Here is a 23296-nt window from a genome sequence, read left to right as displayed (position 1 = left end):
TATTTCTCATGAAGAGTTTTAGAAGCTTAAAAAACTAATGCTGTTAAATAATTACTTTTCTTTCTCCCGTATGCTTTTCAATAATGGAATCTTCTTGTTTTTCCCTGACAGCTGATGTCTAGGATTTCACTGGATCATCCACATCACACTTTGTTTATAATACTGGCCTTGGCAAATGCTAACAAAGATGAACTCCTGACAAAAACAGATGCAAAAAGAATAAATAAGTTAATTAAAAATGCACCAAAAGAAATTTCACAGCTTGATGTGGTAACTGTGAAAAATTCTATTAATCACATTCAGTCTTGTAATAAATATCTCTGTTATTTGTTTTAAGGAATATTTTATTGTAGAGCTCAGCAACTGACTTCTGTTAAGAAAATTTGAAAGGAAAAAAAGTGGTTTTTTTTTTGTGATAGTAGAACTTCCTTTGTGTATGAATTGATCACTACTGTTGAAATAGGCTATTGCTAAAGCTAAATAAAGCAAGGTTAACATTTCCTGCAACAGATACCCCCCAATTATTGCATAACGTTTTGTGATAAATGTCCTTTACTTGTTATTTAAATAGGGACTTGAGTACATCTGTTGTTGAAAGTAGATACTGAATGGAGCCTTAAGTGGTAACATTGGTAACATCTGTTCAAAGTGTTTGGCCTTACGTAGTGTACTTTTGTTTCTTTATATGATATTAATGTTAAAAGCCATGATGATACGTAATGCTGAACTGCAGCTTCATACTAACTTTGTGATTACTTAATTTTTGTTGGTACCTGCCTATGGAATCAACTCATGTCTGGATTAATGCCCCATCTCTCCCCCTTCACTATAATATGATGTGATTGTCGTTACCTTCTTACCCCTCTCCTGATACAAATTTTCACCACATTTGTATGTGGCTCTTTGTTCTTTTGTTAGCCCACCATTAGGAGTAGGCTTGTCCTAAACTGAACTAAGTCTGACAACGTTAGTTACAGAAGGGACATGTGGTCATATTTCTTCCCTTGTATTCAGGCTTCTACTTCATTTGGGAGTAAGCAATGGAAGCAGAAATATGAGGAAAGAACATCCAAAACCACCTGTCCATTTTTTTTGAAAAATTTTTGTTGTTTTCTGGCACTCTGACTGGATGGATTTGCCCCATTTCTGCCCTCAATAATATTCAATTTTTCTATTTATCTAAGAGATAAAATGCTCATATAACACAGCTGTCAGTTACTGCAATTTTTATGTTTTCATACAGTTGATCTCAATTTTACTTAAGTAACTGCTTGCTATTGTGCATCTTTAATTGAATAAAGTGTCATTTGCAATATCTGATTTTTATACTTTTCTATTTTTATATTTAAGGACAGAATGGAGGCTGCTAGAAATATAATCAACATCATAAGAAAAAGGAAAGCTCACATGGTTAGAGATGTAGAAGCACTTTGTGATGCTTACATCACATTAGCAAATGTAGATGCTACTCCATGGAAAACCCAAAGAGGTAAGTCTTGAAGAAATGATTTGATTATTTTCATTTTCAGTAGTGAAGATATGTGTTACACATATTCTTCAATGAAAAAAAATCTAAATACTGATATTTTGTTAAAGGAAGTAGTGTGCTAACATTTTGCCCTGCTTTTTTTAAATGTAGAATTTAGCGTGGATTAAAAGTTATAGGCATTGCTTACACTGTAAGATTTGGACTTTGGAGTTTGCTGGAGTTTAATACTTACAGTTGTCCTGTGGTCATCTTTGTCACCTCAGAACAGAAGTATGCAGTGGGATTTTGGGTCACAAAAGCAGTGTAAGCTGCTTTTTGTAAACTTAAATGTATGTTTATAATTCTAAATATAAAGGTATGAATTCCATTTAATTACAGGAGGAATAAGTATTCCAGCTGACCAACCAATTATTAAGCTGAAGAACCTGGAGGATGTTGTTGTTCCTACCATGGAAATTAAGGTGATTGAAATTGAAATAATTATATGTTACAATATTACATCTTAGGATTACCTTCAAGTTTTTATGACAGTCAGACTGTGTATCTCTTTATCAAATCCTGGAGTTCTTTACAAGTCAGTTTATTTGGGTTACTTTCCTGTGAGGTGGGAGATGCCAGCTGAGATCCTTCTCACTAGAAGGCCCTTAGAAGACCTTGACTCAAAGTCTTAGCTTTACTAGATAGGGCCTTCTTTTATGAAGATGATTTTGCCACTGTTAGCACTGGTTAGTCTTTGATTATCAAAAGGGGTGACAAGATCCCTAAACCACAGAGACAATCTGGGAACCTGAATCTCTTATTTTGTAGGTGCTAGCTCAGAGTTTTAGGGCAGCATTCAATGTTCAGAAAGCTGTGAGGTGTAATAGGTCTGCCTCTTCTACTGTTCCTAAAGGACTAGTTTATATGCTTTAGTATTCAGTAATGGTGAATGATCCATTCTCCTCAGCATAAATTGGTGGATGTACTGGCTCTTATCCTTATGAGCCCAAACATGTGGGCATATTTCCTCTACCAAGGAAACCTAGCAGTTTCAGGCGTATGTAATTGCTTTTTGAACCAGCCATCTAAAATTTAAGTTTTGAAGCTGAACTTCCCTGTGTTGAAGTCCCTCTGGCTATGTCTATACAGCTGAATAGATAGGCCAGGGAACTGTTTTAGGCTGTTTGACTTCAGAGGCGTGAAACTGCCATTCACACTAAATCACACTTGTTTGTAGGGCCCTCCTGGTCCCAGATATTGCTCATCTCAAGGGTGAAATTGTTATTTTCTTTGTTTTTATTCTTCTCCTTTTCAAATGATTTGAAATAATTGGAAATCTGTAATGTAAACAACTTTTCTTACAGCTAACTCAGTAGGGCTGCTTTGTGGCTGCTTTGAGGAAATGTAGAGTGATTGAAGATACAGGTCATACAGATATGGACAGTTTGAGAATCATAGATGAGGCCCATTTGCAGCCCAGTGTAAGCTTAATGTTCTCCTACCACACATGAATAATTTCTGGCAGAATGCTTGTTGGCACAAGATGAAGTTGTGTCATTGTTTGTTGAGAAGCCAACAGCACCACATCCCCTCTGCCAGTGAGGCAAACAAGCAGGAACCATTCTCGTGCCTTTGCTCAGCATATTTTTGTAGCTTTTACGGGTATTATCCTTGTAAATGACAGAACACTTATAATGATATTTAAAATGTGGTTTGAAACATCTCATTAGTGTTTTTTCTGAGGCAAATGCAGGTATTATTTCTATTAATGTTAAACCAATCTATAATTTCAGGTGGATCCCACAGGAAGATATGAAAATTTGGTGACAGTAAGGTCTTTTAAGCCAGAATTTCACTTAGCAGGAGGTCTGAATCTGCCAAAAATAATAAATTGTGTAGGATCAGATGGTAAAGAAAGGAGGCAGCTGGTGAAGGTAGGCACTGTCTGTTGTAGTGGCAATTTTTAAATTGTCAGATCATTTTTCTCTAGTATCACTTGTGTGCCATAAGCAAACTTTACACAGTTAAATTTTCCCTGTTCAATGATGCTTTAGTAAAGGAAATCATAAAATATCTTGTAACATTCAATATTTTTGTAAATATCTTTCAAAAAATGCATGTAATATATAATAGCATAAAATAGCTTGCCTGACTGTTACCAGGCCTGCTGACTCATGCAGCCATGTATGAATTACTGACCTGGAGTGCACATCAAATAAAAACCATCGACATTTTGTGTACTGCATCCCTTTTTCTTTTTTTTTTCACCCATCTAAAAATAATTACAATTCGGAGACAACACGAAACATGTGGAGACACCTACATATCTGAACAAGTTCTCAGTGAACTCAGTTGGTTTCACTCTGGCCCTGATGCCCTGTAGGCTTTCAGGAGCTGCTGTGAGAATTCTGATTGACGGTTCAGAGTTGGATAATCGTAAAAGTTTTAAGGAGAGATGGGAGTGTCCAGGCATGCATTGTCTTCTCAGAATGGCATTACCAACTGATGCTCTCTGTCTGCATGTCAGATTGCTACATACAGAGAACAAGGCAACTTTTGTAAAAGAAAAGAAATAATAAAATAAAAGGGTACCTTAAGGTACGTAGGTTGTTTGAAACCTTAATTGAATAGCACTTGTGAAAAGAAAAAGGCAGCTTATCAAGCTAATGATGATTCTGAGTGGCAGAACAAGAAGTTGGATGCTGAAAAAAATGCTCTTTTTTTTCCTATTAATGCAAAAGGGCCGTGATGATCTGAGACAAGATGCTGTTATGCAGCAGGTGTTCCAGATGTGTAACACATTGCTCCAGCAGAACACTGAAACACGGAAGAGAAAATTAACCATCCGAAGATACAAGGTAACCCTGGGCAACTGCTGCAGCAGAGAAAAAATACTGCTGATACATGCTTAAGCATATTTTCTCATCTTTTTGACCCTAGGATAATATAAAACTATATTTATATGTTGTGAAAACTGTCCCTGTGCCTTAAAGCATGGAATAAATTTATTATCACACACCATTTTTTTCCAACCCTTAAAAAGCTGCTGCTCGTTGTATATAGAGATACTGTTCAAAGCTTTCTTTATATGAACTTATAACTGAAATTAAGTCATTCGCAGCCTTTGAATTGTAAGTTATTAAATTTGAGCATGCAAGTTTGTTCGTGAATTCTTGTTAATTTTAGTCATGCAGCATTCCTTGCAGTAAAATCCAGAAGTTCTGTCTGGAATCTGTTCCTGTGGGATTTGAATTGCAGATCTGTTTCTGTTGGAATTGAGAATATGGCAGTAAATTTTAAGTGTAAATGCAGAAAGAGCATTTCAACAGAAATTTTCTTCTCCTTTTCCTTTTTTATATGTTGGGGATTATAGCAATAGCTGTGGAGGTGAGCCTTGAGTAAGTACTCTAAAAGTTTAAGTTCTTGTCTTTGACAAGTGAGAATTGTGCATTCCAGAATCTCTTAAGGAAAGGTATCTGAAGTGCCAGCATAGTCCAGGAGTTCACAGGTGGAGTTTGATTCACATTTTTAAATAATCTTCAATAAAGATGTATGGTTTTACGTGTTTAAAAAGGAACAGGAACAGAGAGGAAGAAAGAGGGGATTGTATAATGAGATGAAGAGACTTCCATAAGGAAAGAAAATTGAAGGGAACAGGCCAGAGCTATTTCTCTGTGGCCAGCAGACTGTTGGTTCTCAAGGCCCCTTCTGTGTTCTAGAACACTGATCCAAAAGCAGAAACTGGGCAGAATAATTAAGTTGTATTGAAGTATGTAGTGGAGGGTTCTCTGAGCTAAGGAAAAAATGTGCAGGTATTTGCTAGAAAAACTTGGTGTTCATTTTATATGACTTTTTTATTTTACCTGTGTATTAAGAACATATGTTGTTGTGGTCTGCTGTACAGTTTGGTTTTGTGTATCTCTAAACAAATGCAAATATCCATCCACCCTGCTCTGCAGGATGTATGGTTGTGGAGGTGTGTGTGTGTAACTCTCCCCCATGCAGCACTGGTTTTGTTTGTGCAGGTTGTTCCCCTTTCTCAGAGGAGTGGTGTGCTGGAGTGGTGCACAGGAACAACCCCCATTGGGGAGTTCCTTGTGAATGCTGACAAGGGAGCCCACAAGAGATACAGGCCTCACGATTACTCTGGTTTCCAGTGCCAGAAGATAATGATGGTGAGTCAAAATAATTAAAGAAAAAAATACTCTGCTACACAGAGAGGGTTCCTTTATGCTTTTCACATGTAATAATGAATACAACCTGTGGCATGGTTCAAATAGATCTTCAGACTGTTCTGAATGCAGCTTGGGAAGAATTATTGCAAAATCAAAATTGCTGAATAAACTCCTGTTGTAGGGAAGAACTGAATATGACTGAATCTCCAAGAAGTCTGTGAAATGTTTTCTAGAATGTAAATGTATTGGAATTTCAAAATAATCATTGCAGAGACCCAAAAGAGATTCAATATGAAGTTACCCTGAATTAGCTGATAGCCATCATGTTTCTCATTGCATTAAGAAGTGCTTTATTTTTAGGAATAAAGCAAAATACCCGAGTACAAGAATATGATTGTAGAATGCAGTTTAGATGAATTACTGTCTTACTTGCCATAAGACAGCATTAAAAGGTCCAGCTCCTGAATTGCTCAGTAAAGCAAACAGCTGGGTGTATTAATGCTTGCTGTTAAAAGACATTCATTCAAAGCTCAGAGAAGGGGGTGGGAACAGCATTTGAGGGGAAAAGCATAAAGACAGGAACATATTTCCTTCCAAAGCAATCAATCACACGGAAAACATTTTTTGTGTGTTAAAAGGATGCACAAAAGAAACATTCTGAAGAGAAATACAACATCTTCATGAAGGTCTGTGACAATTTTCAACCTGTGTTTCGTTATTTCTGCATGGAAAAATTCCGGGACCCAGCTGTGTGGTTTGAGAAACGCTTGGCGTACACTCGCAGTGTGGCTACGTCTTCTATAGGTATCACACTGATCTATTAGCATGGCTTTTTAGATTATGGAAAGAGGAAGTTTTACCATTTTGGAGCTAATGACTTTTTTGGTTTTGTCACATGTCAGAAAAGGGGACTTGGAGGGGGCAAAAATGCCAGCAGGAGCACCAGCACTATTTTCCTAACTAAAACTGCTGATTCTTCCTCCCTCCCCTCTTTCTTTCTTTGTTTTATAGAGTATTTATGTGTTTAGGTTTGGGTGGTTTTTAAACAATAAATTGTTTTAAAAAAAATTGTTGTGCTTTAAGAGTTTTTTTCATTTCATCTGTACCCTAAAATGTTTTAATCTTTTACCTTCCTTGTACTGGTGTCATTAGCAGTGACTGAAATGCTGGTTTTAGATTTGGCATTTTTCTTTGATTTCTCTGTCTCAGTAAGAAGTGTATGTACAGAAGTTCTGGATTACTTCTGGGTGACCCAGTTCTGTATTGAATCTCTGGAAGAGAGCATCTCTGGAAATTTGTGAAGTGGCATTTGCTCTTTAGTGCTCTAATTCTTCCTCTTTAGGGGGAAGAATTAGTCTCACTTAATTTGTTTACATATGTTAAAGTGATTCTAATACTGTTTTGTAAAATCTTCCCAGTTTTTATGGTGTGTACTTATGGTTTCAAGACTTGCCTTTTTCTTTCAGTTGGCTACATCCTTGGACTTGGAGACAGACACGTTCAGAATATCCTGATAGATGAACAAACTGCAGAACTGGTGCATATAGATTTGGGTAAGTGGAAAGATAAGAGAACCTTTATTTTTCTTTTTGTAGTTTTTTGGGTTTTGTTTAAATATATATTTGATCTTTATTTTAGGAGTTGCTTTTGAGCAAGGTAAAATCCTTCCCACACCAGAGACTGTTCCATTTAGATTAACCAGGGACATTGTGGATGGAATGGGCATTACTGGAGTAGAAGGAGTCTTCAGGAGGTAAGTGGTCTTATATTGCATCACTGTGTGGTGATAAGAAGGCAGCAGAGTAGTTCAGGCACTATGGTTGTTTTATGTTAAATAGTCCCAGTGCTTGAGGGGAGACCTAGATTTCTGTTGATGATATCCAAATCTAAGTGCTGATCTCTGAATCACTGTTACTCACGTAACTATTAAGTAATACAGTAAAATATTTTCTAGATGCTGTGAGAAAACAATGGTTGTCATGAGAAATTCTCAGGAAGCTTTGCTGACTATTGTGGAGGTAACTGTTTTTTCATTCTTTCCAAGAGCAAACTGCCACAGTATCTTCAATTTCTGGTCTTTGAACAGGTTACTGTACCAAATACTTACGTGTTTTTTGTTTGTTTTCTTGAATTTGCATTTAGTATAGTTGATCAGATTTGTTCATTCATGCTAATTCAGTAAAATCAAGCCCAGTCTGCATTTTCTCTAGGTTCTGTTTGTTTCAGACAAACAGATTTCTCTCTTCTGTATCTAAAATACCTGTGACTGTCTTCTAGCCACAGAGCCGTGTTCTTTGCACGAGTACTGTCAAATGAAGTAAATACTCTTTGCATAAGTCACAAAGAAAAGAATTAAACTCTTAAGCAGCCTATACTGTGCATCAAAAATTAATAATGATATTTAGTGCTTAGAAAAATATGAAAAAAAGACCTCCTCGTTGCTATGATGGGACTGAATGTCAAAACTGAGTCAAGTATGAAGAACACATGCTTGGCATGATCAGATGTGGTTTTATTGTTGCATTGTCTGCTAAGCAATTTTTTCCCCACCTCCCAGTAGATCATGATATTATGGATATTATAGTTAGCATGAGCGTCAACTGAACGTTTCCTTTCCTGCTAGGGCACTGAACTAGATGTAATTAACAGCTGAAATTAAATGGATGCTTATTTATGATGTAGGTGCTGCTCTACGATCCCCTTTTTGACTGGACCATGAACCCCTTGAAAGCTTTATATCTGCAGCAGAGACCAGAGGACGAGGCTGACATGAGCTCTACTCTCGGTGCTGATCCACGAGCATGTAAAAGGAAAGCCAGGTGCCAGATTTACTTTTCTTTTTGATCTGCCAACTGCACTGTTGCTGTGCTTTACAGTTTTATAAATCAGCATTGCTCATTCTGTTCAGGATCCGTATCTAATGCTGCTGTTTCCCTTTTTTCTGCCAGCAGCGATGACCAGAGCTTTAACAAGGTGGCTGAGCGCGTTCTGATGAGACTTCAGGAGAAGCTGAAGGGCGTTGAGGAGGGAACGGTGCTCAGCGTGGGAGGGCAGGTGAACCTGCTCATACAGCAGGCCATGGACCCTAAAAACTTGAGCCGCCTCTTTCCTGGCTGGAAACCCTGGGTGTGACTTGCAAGGATCCAGTGTGGTTTTGGAAGAAATTAGTTTTCAGTAGCAAATGTCTTAGCATTTCAAATTTCTATTTCCATATTAAGCATTGGATCAGGTGAACTGGAAATGCTTTCATGTATCAGTATTAGGTGGATGATTGGGGGTGGTGTTTTTTTCATTAACTTGTTAGCAAGAAAACATTTTCTTCCTCCACTTATGTTTGCAAAACAGCCTAAAAGCGAGCAGTGCTTTGCTGTTTTCTCTGGCTTGCAGGGACTTTGCTCATACATAATGTTCTTAAAGCTTGACAATCATCACTTGTCTAACTGATCAGTATCAAGTCTTGCAGGTAATAATTTGGCATAGTAACATGGCTGTGCAGAATGGACAATCTGAAAAGCAGGCGTGATGAAGTAAGTGGCTGTAGTACATTTCAGGAGTGAGAGGAAGGGAACAAACATTAAAGATAATGCCACAGTGATAGTTGGCAGAAGTGCAACAGCAAACAAGAGAACCTCCTGTTTAACAAGCTGGAAATTCAGGATATTTTTCTTAGCTTAGTTAAATGGGATATGACCCTTGAGTCAAGTGTAATACTGCTGCTTTTTTCCTGGTGAAATTATGCTTGTATTTTATTTTTATAAATCGCTTATTTTCTATTTTGCTATAGCGTTACTATAATACTGTAAAATATATGTATATATATTTGTTTTTGTAACTAACTCCTGTGATAAAAGAGGCTGGCTCTACACTGGTATACAAGATGTCCCTCTAAGAGTCATTCTGTATCTGGAGTACCTTCAGGAACACTGATGTTGTGTTTTGAGTACAAAAAACAGTAGTAGTTGTACTCATTTTTCAGACGACATTGCTGCTTCTAAAATAAAAAGAAATGAAAAGGCTCATCAATGCATACTGGTAACAGAAGAATCTCCTCAAACAACGATCTAATTCCTATATCTGATAAAGCTTTCTGACTCATCTCTATGTTTAAAATTATGAACAAAGTTTTGTGCACTCTCACATTATCCTACTTTACATCTGGTACGTTTTTACAGCAGCATAGGCAAAGAATTTCTGGTCTGATCTACATTTCATTGAATTGTATTTTCTCATCATTTTGACGCTGTATCTTTGTTTTCTATGTTAATGTTAACATAGTGAGAAGAATCGTTTGTTTTCATGATGCTGACATAAAGCCATGTTGATCCTTGGAACCAAAAGTGCCCTGTGGCTTTTCACTGAGGAACAACAGCTCTCTGCTGGAGTGCAACCGTTTGGTCTCTGGAAATGGAATTTAGGAAAAGACTGAATAACTTGGATGGTTTTTACTGTTAAGCAGGGATTAAAGAAAATCCAGTCTTGTTTCCTGAGGTTTCTTTCTCATGCTTCTGACAACAGAAGTTCTTTGGGCTTTTTTATTTTTTAAGATTAGGATTCTCACTGATTGTACAAATGAATGTTGCATGAAAATGTTTGGCAGATCCTGTCCTTCCTTCATGAGTTACAGATGCTCCACTTGAAAAGGAATACTTTCATCTTGCTGGGCTGCAATTTAGCCTCATTATTTGAAACAAACACTGAAACCATTAATATTAATTCAATTGGCTATGGAAAGTCTAACTTCAGAGAAAATAATGCAGTTATTCCTCTGCAGTGCTGTTAGGTTGCTGTTTAGTGTCTAGATTGTCGTGCTACCTGTGCAAAGCCTCACGTATCCAAATGGTAACCCACAAAGACTGTGCTTTCTAATTATTTTTGTTCCAGTAATTCCTTAATTTTTAAACATCAAAATTAGTGAATAGTTTCCAAAAACTGTATTGTCTGTAAGTATACAGTTTCTTTGTGTAAGGGTAGAAAAATGGAAACCTGGATAGAAATACTCTTTAATTCTGAACAACGTGACCATTGGCAGAAATGTTTCTTCTAAAGATAAGGTGGACTGGTAGTTGAGAGCCTCATACATTTACTGTATTGTAAGCTACAGACACAGGAGGACACGTTATGTTGCGTTTTAGTAGTATTTTTTTCCTGGAAATTTCCTTAGTAATTTGAAACACATTTAGAAAAGGTCATTTCTAAGAAGAATGAGCAGTGATCCAATACGGAGGTGAAGTTTGCAATGGATATGGATTTGTTGAAGACAGCTGTCTGCTTAAAATTGGCCACTTCTGATGTAACTTCTGTTGGACAAATATCCTCATCAGTGCGCAGTGCAACACTGTGGGTGTCAGCAGGTAATGCAGTTTGGAAGATACAACCTGACTGAAATTTTCCATTGTCAATGTTCTGTGGATAGGAATCAGGTCAAACTGGGGAGCTGCATCCTATTTAGATAAAACCAGGATGTCCATCTGTGTGAGTGCACATCTGAAAATATGGCTTGTTCTTACAGATAAAGGCAACTGAAAGTAATTTTCACAGTCACTGAATTGGTTAGGTCACTACTGATTGTTACTATGAAATTCTGAATTTATAAAATACATTCATTACATCACTGCTGCTTCTTGAGCACACTAAAATGTTAGGCTTTCAGGGACCAAGGAAATGCAAATACCTATAAAAGATCCCCCTTTTGAATCAGTTTATCTGTTTGGATTGAGCTGTGAAGTCTTGTGCTCTTGTGAGGACTCCTCAGCAATGATGCACCTTCCTGCCACTTTGGGGCTGAAGCAGTGTTAGGATGCTCAGTGGTGCCTGACTGTTTCTAGATTGTTAAGTTTCAGAATTTGACAGTGTCACAGACAGGCAGGTGTTTGGGGCTTTTCTTTGCATTATATGGGCATATTTCTTTGGGAGAAGGAAGGGGTGGAGAAAGAGGCTGCGTGCTTTTCTAATAACTGCAGAAGAAAGTCTTCCAGTCCCCAGTGATGGGCTCTATGCAGTCTGACTGTCCTTCTAGACCACGTGTCCTGAGTGCTGGTTATTGAGAAGCTGACTCTGTTGCCAAAGCACTATTCTACAGACCAGTGCAGGAAAACTCTGCCATAGACAGCAAGTATTTGTCTTGTAGAAATTTCTTGGTATCTTCATTTGTTGACACAAAGCCCCTGTTTTACATTCCCACTCAACCCCCAGTGTTTCCCAAAAGCAGAGAAAACTGAACTTAAAGATTGGAAATCATGTGCTCTGGAAGTGAAATAAGAGGTGTTGAAGGAGTGAAGCTATTTCCCAAAATGTAGTTGTGTTTCTGAGTTGCAGCTGGAACTTGTTTTATGGAAAGCTGGATGGATATTGAACATAAAAAGTTCTTCAGCCTGTGATGCCCTCAGCAACGTGATGGAATGGATTTTTCTTTCAGGTGAGATTAATTTCTTAGTATTTCGGAAAGTTCTGTGATGCTGGCTGAGATGTCAACACCTGAAGTGCTAAAATGGCTGCTTCCTAAGGTGTGTGAAAACCACAGCATTGTGATTTTGGTGCATTGTTGGGCAGTGGGAGGTTGCCTGATTTTCCCATGTCCAGAATGTAAGCATATTTGTATTACCCAGGTACCTACTTTCAGTATTTCCATCTTTAAAAAATCATTAAAAAATTAACTATACTAAGAGATTTTATTCTTCTCAGTTCTCACCTGCCCCTCACATAAACCCACAGACTTAGGATTCCTGGTTTGCTTTAATGATTGTAATATTTTTACACGTGTGTAACCTCAATAGAGGGAGAGAAGATTAATGATTTTATGTGATTTTGTTTTTCACCTGGGCATGGATCTTTTAGGTTCTCCCCAAAGGTGTTAAGACTTCCTTAAGAAGAACTGCTTTGCTTCTACTTACTGTGTCCCAAATCTACTTGTATCTGTGATAGCATTCATCAGATTTCCCACAGTGATGGATTCTCCCTTATAGAAGACAAGGAATATATTTGTAGGGGCTTCTCAGGTCTGTGGGGCAAGAAAAGAATGACAGCTTTGAAACCTTTATCCAGAAGTGCTCTGTACCAACTGCAAGCTATATGAAAAGAAACAAAAGATAAAGTAGTTGTGCTTCATCTCTCATGATTTAGCTGAAATTTCCAGAAACCTTTCAGTCACTGTACCCACAAGCTTCCTTTAAATAATTTGCTGTTTTGCTTTGGCCAAAAATAACTGTGCGTACGCTCTGTCAGCCAAAGGACAACACGAATGTACATCCATAGCTGTGCAATGGCTGTGCTTGCAGCATGCACACTCCACAATGGATCTTCCACCTCTTCTTTGAGGGAATTTAGCAGCAAGCTTAATGGAAACGTTCATAGGCAGAGCTCTTGTGTCAGCACTCAGGGTGCCTCCAGGCCCGGAGGTGCCACGGGGGTTCTAGGAACACTTGCCAGCAGGAGAGTCTTTGCTGGGTAAGTACTTCCCATGGGGAATTCCCAAATCAAGTGCTCACGTGGAGGGGAGACCCTTACAGTGCTCCTGAGCTGTGTTCAGGTGTTTGGCACTTCAGGATTAACCTGGTGCTCCTCTTTTAAAATTGCCATTCCATGAAGCTTGCCAAGATATCTGAAATAACTCTCACATTATGCTGATCTTCAATGTGGAATTAATATCAGTTTATACAGTTAAAATTTTAAAATGAAGTCAGACACAAATACATGAAGCAAACTCTAGCCAGCCTTCTCTGCTTGCCATCACATGGCTCTGAATTTCCTTTTTGTCTAGCAGATGTTCAGACCAAGAATGGGTTCATGTCTGGCTCTCTGCTGGGTACCATGTACCCGTATTGCCTTAGACACAAGGATTTTGGTGCATTTCCATTCTCTGTTGCAGAAAAACTTACAGTGGCTGTTTTAGAGTGACACTGAATACTGTGTTGTACAAACAGGCTGTAACACAAGGTTATCTGCAGCCATTTAAGGATGTAAAGCATGTTGGGGCAGTGTGGGGTTGGGAGGAGCCAAACCCCTTGCAGTGCTGTCCACTGCCCGTTCAGACACTGTTGTAGGAATGAATGATCGTGCAAATTAAGGTGAAGTATTGCTCGGGAGAGCAAGGTGGTTCTGTCAAGAAGTGCAGACATTAGATGGTTATGAAGCACTTTGGAGAATCAGGGATATTGCTAGCTTAACTTGTGGCATGCTTCTCATCCCCTTTTTCATTTAGCAGTACAGACACAGACTTTAGTTAGAACCAAATCCAAGGTGAATTGCACAGCTCTTCCAGGCTGTGAGCCAGTGCTTCTGACAGGTGCCCTCCTTCAGCTTCTTTTACCCCAGAGTGGCACTGAGTGCAGCAAAACAGCTCCTCCTCACAGTGTCCACCTGAACTGTGAACAGCAGGGAACAGATTAAGATACAAATTCTTGGCAGCGCTCAGTGCTACAATTAAGAATCACTTTGTAATAACTTTTTCAGCTTACAGTATGAAGTTTGTGTGCTGGAATAGCAATCTTCTGCATGGAACCTCTGTGCTGTGCTCTGAGGAAATTTGTTCTGAAGAAGAAAAATACTGTGAATACGATTTAAAGCACATCTAGATCCAACTTTCATACGTACTTCTAAGCAGCAGAGCTCACTACAAAGTGGCTGAGCTGTACTTTTTTGGGCAGGCAGTTCTTCTTTAGTCAGCTGCTATCATGGCAGCTCATTCATAATTATGCTTCACACCACAATGAAGCAGGAAAATAGAAATGAAGAGTAGCAAACCTTAGGAGGAAGTTTTTCTCACAGAGGGTGGTGACACACTGGAACAGGTTGCCCAAGGAGGCTGTGGATGCCCCATCCCTGGAGGCATTCAAGGCCAGGCTGGATGTGGCTCTGGGCAGCCTGGTCTGGTGGTTGGCGACCCTGCACATAGCAGGGGATTGAAACTAGATGATCATTGTGGTCCTTTTCAACCCAGGCCATTCTATGATTCTATGAAACCTACCACATAGAATTTGTATCCGTTTTGAAAAATTCTTCCTCAGAGAAAACGTGGACTCATCAGTGCCACATTTGGTCCTCATGTGGAGACTTACGGGATGCAGCTCTTAGAAGAAAGGGAAGGAAAGTTTCTATTCTGCTATGGTTTGGAATCTGGGAGCTGGTATGGGCCACCCTGTAACGTAAGAAACTGGAAATCTAAACAACAGAGTGGAAATGCAAGTCAAGCTATTTAGGTTTTTAAACAAGCACTACGACTACCTGCTCCAAATCTTTGTCTTCAAATTACTGCTTTAAAAACAATCAGATCAAGAGAGAATGCCTTTTGTGTTACAGACATGAAGCTGGAATAAACTGTCCTTAAGACTAAACACCTAACCAGCTACCATTGCTCTCCTTTTTACCTAATATTGCTCAGGTGTTAAATAATATTTCTCACAAGATGAGACTACACTTCAGTTCGTTGGGTTTTTGTTTTCCCAGACAGCAGCATGAATCCTAAATTACCTCATTTTCAATTATGTGTCAGTGAGAACAGAATCTGACTCTTTGATTTTGTTTTGCTGTGTTGTATTGACTCACTACTCCGATCAGCCAGTGATGGTGTGAACACACCTGACGTTGCTCAATACCCATTACATCACGCAGGCAAAGAGCCCCTTGGCTATGCCAAACACAGAGAGAAAGCTAACTGATGCCCTATCAGCACATAGCAGTCCTGCCAGTGTAATTCAACCACTTCTAAATCTTTTTGTTTAGGTCTGTGAAAACCACTGTGGGTGCAAACTGCCGTGTGACAACCAGCCGTTTATAACCATCTCTTATCTGTCCATCTGAATTCTGTCGTTTACACACAAGGCCTCACGAGGCAATGGCAATAAATGAGGTATTGTGTGAAGGCAGATCTTATATGCAGGGAGATAACAAAGGCCTTTGAGACTGTGGCTCTCCTCAGGATATGCAGTGATAACATAAAGCAACAGTGTTCTGTCATCATCTAGTTCCAAATTAGCAGGGTTTATGTTACATGGAACACAGAAGTAAGCTTGTGGGCTCCGTGTTTGCGCCATTCCTTCTGTCCTGGTCAACCCTTTCCTTCAGTCCTTGTCCTGATGGTTTCAATGCCGCATTACAGGTGTGGCTGAGGGGTCTTTTTGTATTCTTCTGTTGTAAAAGAGTTACTCATCGCTTAATTGAAGGCACGCTTGAAGCTGATTAAATTAAACAACGCTTAAAAAAAGGTACGTATGTAAAATCGTGCTAATAAATTAATCTGATGGGATAAAAAGAGAAAATATTTTTGCATTTCTATTCTGTTGTGCTGTCCAACTCATCTTCAGAGGTACGAATGTCTCTGTGACCAAGTGATCTATACACTGAGGAATTTAATGGATTTCTTAGCTGGAGGAAGAGGCTGTCACAGCATGCCCAGTGTATAATGTAAGTCGTTTACTTTGTACACTGGCTGCTGCAATGCATTTAACAGATCCAATTTATGAAGAATTCATTATTTCACTATTGGTCTTCCAAAGCCTTTCCATAAACTAATAAAAATTTCCCAAGGAATGTTTTATCAGGAAGAAAATTAGGGTTTCTTTTTGTGGAAGGCTACAGTTCTTTTTACTGTATCAAGATGATTTATCATTGTGCAATAATAGCGACCAGGTGTTTTTTCTGAAAGATTCATAAGCTCACTCCTACAAATGGATGCCTGGCCTTTGTGACCCGTTTTACCACATGCAAGATGAGACACATCTCCTAGTACTGATAGTACTAAATGTACAGAGAGCAGAAGTGCCACATTTGCTCTTACGAGATTGCCCAGTGTTCTTCAAAAAAATACAATCAAGAACTCAAGAACAAAATAAGATTAACTATAAAATTTATTTAAGTTCATATACAGTTGTATGGGGGTTGGAGATTCATGATCCTTGAGGTCCCTTCCAACCCTGGCAATTCTGTGATTCTGTGATTAACCATGCCAGAAAAAAAACAAAAACAAACAAACAAACAAAACAATAAATGAAAATCTTACTATATTATCCCAAATGCTAATAAAATGTTGTGCCTTAAAGTAAAGGTACGTAACCTTCAGAGTAATTCAAAGCTATAGATAAACAATCTTGATGACTGCAACAGTTGTACATTTAAAAACACGCTGCAAAGGACTGTTGAGGTGTGGGATGCAGCCTACATACTGCTATAGAGCAGTGTGCATGGCAGTAATTGCCATGTGAGTTGCCTGTGGAGTGAAACAGTTTTCTCAGAGAAAGTCATGATAAAGGTGATTAGAATACCCTTATTTCCTTAAAGATGAGCACTGCCTGTGTCTGGAGTGAGCTTCAGAAATGAGCGTCACACTGGGACCAGCACAAAACATGTGCATTCACAGGTCCTTTTATCTCCAGCTCACTGCACAAGATGGTGCATGGGTTTTTCCTTCAGGAAGTTACGAAATCTTGCCAGGTTAAGAATCTGTTTCATGGGTTTTGCAGGATAGGACTCAGAGTTGTTTAACAAGCTCTCATTTAGGATGTTATTCAATTATTAAGCTGGGAGGAATACATGAGGATGCATCTTCAGTGACAAATGTCAATAAGATCTCATCCATGACAACTTTTTTCACACAATGTGTCCCAGATGGCACATGGGGAAACTGTGAGGAAAAACAGACACTGGGGGAAAAATAGCTTGCTTTTCTCTACGAACTCTGACAGAAAGAAGACTCCAAAAGTCACTGTCTATACATTTGCACAGACGCTGCCAGCATTCTTCCAGCTCTTTCCAAAAATCTCCTCTTGCAGCAGCTGCCAGGGGTTCCATTTTGTAGAATCCACTGGGCTTTGGCAGACACGTGAGTGAATATGAGTGAATGTGTTACACAAAATCTGTGGAGTAGAGTAATATTTATATTAGAACATGATTGAGTTTCCTTTCACTGAACAGATATATTCTTCAAAACACACAAAACACTGAGAATTTCTAATAAACTTGGGAAAGAATTCAATATATATGGGAATTCATAATATATTTCTTCAGTGGATTAGAGGGGAGGCATCCGTATGTATTTGAGTCAGCCAGATCAATAACATATTCTCTGCATTTCTTTGAAATAATTGAACTTCAGGCAATTCACTGTGTAACTGCAATCATCTGATTCAATGTATCTTTTGGCAAAATTGCTGTAATCAACCAGCAAGCACTGGTCTGTCATGGTGCAAGAAAGTGCTAGAGATCTTGATTCCATCATCCATTTTTTCTCTAAACAGAAAGATATTGAAGAGAAAGATATTGAAAAGCTCCAGATATCTTCTTATCCCAGGGTTTTCCTTGGATGTCTTGGAACACTTTTTGTGATATAAATGGGGAGCAGGTTGAAAACTGGAGGAGTCATTGATAAATATACCATGTGTTATCTCCCCGTACCAAGACTCAGTCTTTCCTGATGGAAATTATTTTTAATGAAAGGTAATCACATCTACTTCCCTCATCCCTTGGAAAAGAAATGTAAAATTATTAGATGTTCCTGTAAGTATATCACAAGTAATACAAGATAAACTGACAGGATGTAACAAGTTAAAATCGTATTTTTCCTCTTTATGTTTCGCCATGGTTCCATCACTTTGTAAACGAGAAAAAAGCTGGCACTGTTAATTCCATGCTCTTACTAAATGAGATTATCTTGCACATAATAAATTGATTTGTCACCCTGGCCTATACACTACAACTTGAACAGAAAAGTAAATAGTGTCTGATGTTCCATTATTGATGTGATGTTCGTTAATGATGTTTTATTCCTAAGGCGATGATAAATAATGAGGAGGAAGTCTGAAACAGTGTCCTGGTTTCAGCTGGCATACAGTTCTTTTTCTTCTTCCTAGCTGGGATTGTGCTGTGTTTTGGATCTGTGCACTGATAACACACTGCTGTTTTAGCTGTAGGTGAACAGTGTTCACGCTAAGCCAAGGAGACTCCGTTCAGAGTACTGCATCCAGGCCTGGGGCCCTGAGCACAGAATGGATGAGGAGCTGTTGGATCCAGAGGAGGGCCACCAAGGTGATCAGAGGGCTGGAGCACCTCTCCTGTGAGGAAAGGCTGGGGGAACTGGGCTTGTTTAGCTTGGAGAAGAGAAGGCTCTGGGGAGACCTCATTGTGGCCTTCCAGGACTTGAAGGGAGTGTATAAACAGGAGGGGGAGAGGGGATATTTTACATAGGCAAATAGTGATAGCACAAGGGGGAATGGTTTTAAACTGGAAGAGGGGAGATTTAGATTAGATATGAGGAAAAATCTCTTTACTCAGAGGGCAGCGAGGCACTGGCACATCTGCTCAGAGAGCTGTGGGAGACCCCTCCCTGGAAGAGCCAGGCTGAATGGGGTTCTGGGCAGCCTGAGCTGGTGGGGGGCAGACCTGCTGGGTTGGAACTGGAGGGGCTTTCATATCCCTTTCAACATAAGCCATTCTATGATTCACAACTCTATGATTCTATGACTCTTAAATATGTCTCAGCTTCATGTGCTTCCCTAACAGTGAGTTGCTGGGGTTGCCCAAGGAGATGGAAGGGGGCAGAACCAGGACAGCCAAGTCAAATCAACCATACCAAACATCGCCATGCTGAGCAGTGACACTGGGGGAGCTGGCTAGGTGGGCTGCTGCCTGGGGACTGGATGGACATCAGCCAGCAAGAAACTGTATTACTTGGTTTTTACTCTTTTTTCTTTTTTTTTTCCTTTGTTTCTTTCTTATTTTACTATCCTTATGTTAACTCACGAGTTCTCGTGCTCTGTCAGTTCTCTTTCTCATCCTGCTGGTGGTGCAGTGGATGAACAGCTCTGTGGGGCTGTATTGCCTGTCAGGTTAGACCATAACTAGTAGAAAACAAATGATTATGGAAAAAAGGGGGGAAAAAAATAGTAAAATTGATGAACTAGGCAGCTGGGTCACACTGTCAATAAATTGGCTTCCTTGCAGCAATTTCAGGTATTGTAGCCATAATTCTTAATTCTTCATTAAATACCTGAAAACCATGAGATGTTTACAAAGTGTTATGTAATTTTAAGTCGTTTAAAAATCAAATACAAGTGGCAAGTATTTTGTACCTAAATCTAAGCAGATGTGTGTACCAAGACTTCTGAAGTTAACAAACATTTAAGCATTTACATATTATTTTTCAAATCTCTCTGAAGACAGACACCTATGCCATAAGCTCACTCTGTAGCTAACAGAGCCAGAAAGGCACTTCCCATAGCAATCTCACAACAGCCAAAATATTAATAGCCAGATGGAGTTAACAGTTTCCTTTTGTTCTACACCAGGACCTTAAAGCTGTGATTCTTGCTAATGTGGCTTGAGATAGGTGGAATAATCTGACATAAAAATCAGGCTCCACTGAAATCAGCAGAAAAACTAACATTGAAATAACCAGAGCTCTGCTCTCAGTAAGAGCAGACCACCCACCGACACATCTCTGAGTTGGAAAGATGGACAAATGCTCAGCACTGCAGGGATTGTGGATTCGGGAATCTAGTTCTATCCACCTTGACCTTTTCAGCTGAAAGCAGTCAATTCATGCAATTACACCTTCAGTTTTCATTCTTTTTTGTGCATCCAGAATGAAAACACCATACCAAGTACTGCAAAATGATGCTACAAGTACCTTTTCTAAATTTGAGGAAAGCACCTGCTGCAACACCTGGCAAAGATGCTCACCAGTTGAAAACTACTAACCTGCAGTGCTTCCATCCTACTGAGAAACTAACTCAGAAACAGCAAGCTACTGTGGTTGCTCTATTTCAATTACAGGGTAGTACTTGCAGTAACAGACTCTTAAGCAGGTTTGGGTCCTTTACAAGAGACGGTAGAAAATATGCAACACGTAATGAGGCTCCTAGCAAGCAGACAAAGCTGCTTAAAGAATACACATTTATGGTCTCTCAGGAATACGCAAAGGAAGTCAACTTGGCCCATAAATATTTTTATAATTCTCTAACTTTCAAGTGGCTCACAAGAAACAAGTTCCAGCCCGTTATGCTTACTTCTAAGACAGCTCTTTATGTTTTTACTTTGATGCTCACCTTTGTTTTCCTGTGGATCATAGTTCTAGATGCTTTCATCTCCACAACGCATCCATGACTGCATGACTTTGAGAAGACTGGGGACAACAAAAACAAATTTATATTACTGTAATGAGCCTTGTTTTACAACACCGTGCAGCAAAAGAAGTGCCCAGCTCTGCACTGAGCAACTTGAGCAGCAGCACAGCACTAAGTGCAGCTCTTATCTCTGAGTGTCAGTGCACTTCAGAACACAAGGATCTGTTTCTGTAGAGATGACTAGTTCTGTTATATCAAAATACCAAAAAAAAAAAAACTGGGTAAAACCCAGTTCTTCTCCAGTTAAGATCTTCAGAACTACTCCTAAAAAATGTGGTTTTAATCCTATCCAACATCCACTTTATTATTTTTTAAGATATGATCCTCGTATCCAAATCCTTCCTTGTGTCCCTTCCTAGCCATCATCAACTACTTGCTTGAAGATACATTTTCTTCCAATACCTCAGAACTCTTGAGGGTGCTGACATGGGCTGTCCCTCTGTAGCTGATGATACCAGAATTGGCATTCCACCACAGACAGCAGGGTGTGCAACACACTCCTAACCTGTGTCTGGTTCCTTGATGGAACAGTGGGTAGTTCTGAGGCACATCTGAGCAGTATGTTACAGTAAGCAGTCTGAACTTGCAGTTGTTTACTTCTCTTCTTGTTCCTTGTCAGTGAGTTCTGAGTAGTGGGTATAATGCTAAAACCAATGGCATTTTGTAATTCTGCAAGGTCCTCGAGATCTGTCATAGAGCTAATCTATGGTAAGTAAATTAAAAATAAAAGACAGAGTAAGCAATTCCAGGCAGTTCTCACCAGGACATATGGTCAATGTATTCTGTCCCACAACCACCAGCAATTCAGTAAGTTATTCTAATGCCTGCTGTACTTGTCACTGTACATAGAAGCTGACACAAAGTCAAATGAAAGACTGACTTTTTAAAGGTTGTTCCTACCTGTAAGCAAGTCGTTGCCATGGGCTTCCACCACAACAACATGTACAACCAAACTAGTTTGGGTACACACATGACTTGCAGTTCCAAGTGTCTTTGTAAACCATTTCTTTAGTGTTTTTGCACTGTTACTGAGAAACAGGACAGTAAAGAAACATGAACAAACAAACTAATAACCAGAAAAATCTCAATCAGTAAGAGACAATGAAAGCCTTGTAAGCACTTCACTGACTTCACTTTATCTGAAAAATTGAGACAATCATTGTAATTAGGACATGTAAAGCACACCCACTTAGGAACCTGCTCTTCCATGAACAGAAGGGGCACTCACAACATGCAGCTGTTTCCAGGAGTTCATCATTCATCAAGAGTGGGACAGTAGAACCTTACTCACAAAGCAGCACAGTGCTCAAAATCTTCTTTTCTTGCCCATCAGGTCTACTGTTTAGACTACATGGACATAGGAGTTATTTTTCAGAGATTAAGCTGGCAGCCAAGAGTCCTGCAAGTAAAAACCAAAAAAACCATGGATAACCTATCCAGAAAGGAAGAAAAAATCCTATCACACTTTTTAATCAAATCTGACTTATGTTAAACAGAGCTGATCAGAGATGTGGTGCTGATCCTGTCTGCAGTCACATCTGATGGCTGAGGTTTATATCACACAAACTAATCACAGCAGGAGTGCATCTTTTCTGAAAAGCAGCAGAAGGGTTGAAATAGAAATATAAGAATAATATACAGATTTACTGATAGCATAATTGGGATACATCTTCCTCAGTGTAGTGCATAAAAGAGCTAAAGAAAAATTAAAAATATTAAAACCAGCAATAAAGCTAAGCAAAAACAACAACAACAAATACTTAAATTGAAAACCAAGAAATTTCCTGATGGATTTAAAAACTAGGCTGAAAAGATATCCAGTAATGGGCAAATCTGCATTATCACTGGCACAATATCCATGAGTTATAAGGACTTCTGGAAGACTAAATATTACAATTACAAATCTCATAAGAATAGAATGTACCTTCTATTATTTCTGTAGTTACACAAAAAACACAGCCTCTGGTTAAAAGAAAAAGCTATCATCATTTCTGCCTCAATAGACTTATAAATAATGGGCTTTAATTAAATTACTTATGGTCTCTTTTGATGCATAAACTCAGTTTCCATTATTGTGAACATGATCATGCATTTTGGTGAGTGAAGAACAAGCTTATAAGTGATGATACTTACATAAGTCTCATTTTGTGAGGGGAAAAAAACCCAACAGATCAAGAAATTTATGCAAGGAGAAAGGATTTTTTACTAGGTGTAAACATTTCTGTATAAAAAGAAGGAAAACTAAGTACAAAAAGCTATTCCCAAATGCTAATTGGGTGATGTGCATGCTGAGTATTCCTTGTTGGTGACTAACCATGCTGAGACCTGGGGCATTGCCTGTCACCATCCATCAAAATATCTGCCTCTCAGGCAGAATTTCAGTCAACACATTTATTTTATCTTCACACTCACTTTGCTTCCTTAATAAAATGTGATTGTAATTCTTCTGTATGCAAAAACAGAAACAACAAATCCATGAAAAAAAACTCTAAGAGGGAAAGCTGGAATTTAAATCTGGGGCATCCACCTTTCACCTCTATCTC

General features: G+C 38.9%; 1 protein-coding gene and 1 long non-coding RNA gene across 4 annotated transcripts in view; both read left to right on the top strand.

The window, feature by feature from the left end:
* Window positions 1-9968, top strand: part of ATM (ATM serine/threonine kinase) — a 59269-nt gene extending 49301 nt beyond the window's left edge. For 2 of the 3 annotated variants that reach the window (XM_031606206.2, XM_090133888.1), the window contains exons 52-63: window positions 112-270; window positions 1351-1489; window positions 1868-1950; window positions 3262-3402; window positions 4210-4326; window positions 5494-5643; window positions 6282-6447; window positions 7110-7196; window positions 7282-7396; window positions 7598-7661; window positions 8326-8462; window positions 8592-9968. In XM_031606206.2, coding sequence (XP_031462066.2) covers window positions 112-270; window positions 1351-1489; window positions 1868-1950; window positions 3262-3402; window positions 4210-4326; window positions 5494-5643; window positions 6282-6447; window positions 7110-7196; window positions 7282-7396; window positions 7598-7661; window positions 8326-8462; window positions 8592-8775 — 1542 coding nt within the window. In that variant the 3' untranslated portion in view covers window positions 8776-9968. The remainder of the gene's footprint in view (window positions 1-111; window positions 271-1350; window positions 1490-1867; window positions 1951-3261; window positions 3403-4209; window positions 4327-5493; window positions 5644-6281; window positions 6448-7109; window positions 7197-7281; window positions 7397-7597; window positions 7662-8325; window positions 8463-8591) is intronic. The other variant, XM_090133889.1, reaches the window with a different exon arrangement.
* Window positions 9969-15636: 5668 nt separating this feature from the next.
* On the top strand, window positions 15637-19567 carry LOC116237207 (uncharacterized). Its single transcript, XR_004168687.2, has 3 exons — window positions 15637-15842; window positions 18537-18657; window positions 19132-19567. It is a non-coding gene; the product is annotated as an uncharacterized LOC116237207 (long non-coding RNA).
* The last annotated feature ends 3729 nt before the right edge of the window (window positions 19568-23296 follow it).

The sequence above is a fragment of the Phasianus colchicus genome, chromosome 1, assembly GCF_987193195.1.
Source record: "Phasianus colchicus chromosome 1, bPhaCol1.hap1.1, whole genome shotgun sequence".
In the NCBI taxonomy this organism is placed as follows: Eukaryota; Metazoa; Chordata; class Aves; order Galliformes; family Phasianidae; genus Phasianus; species Phasianus colchicus.
Note: the sequence above shows the minus strand (reverse complement) of the source record. Positions and strands in the feature narration are given on the sequence as shown.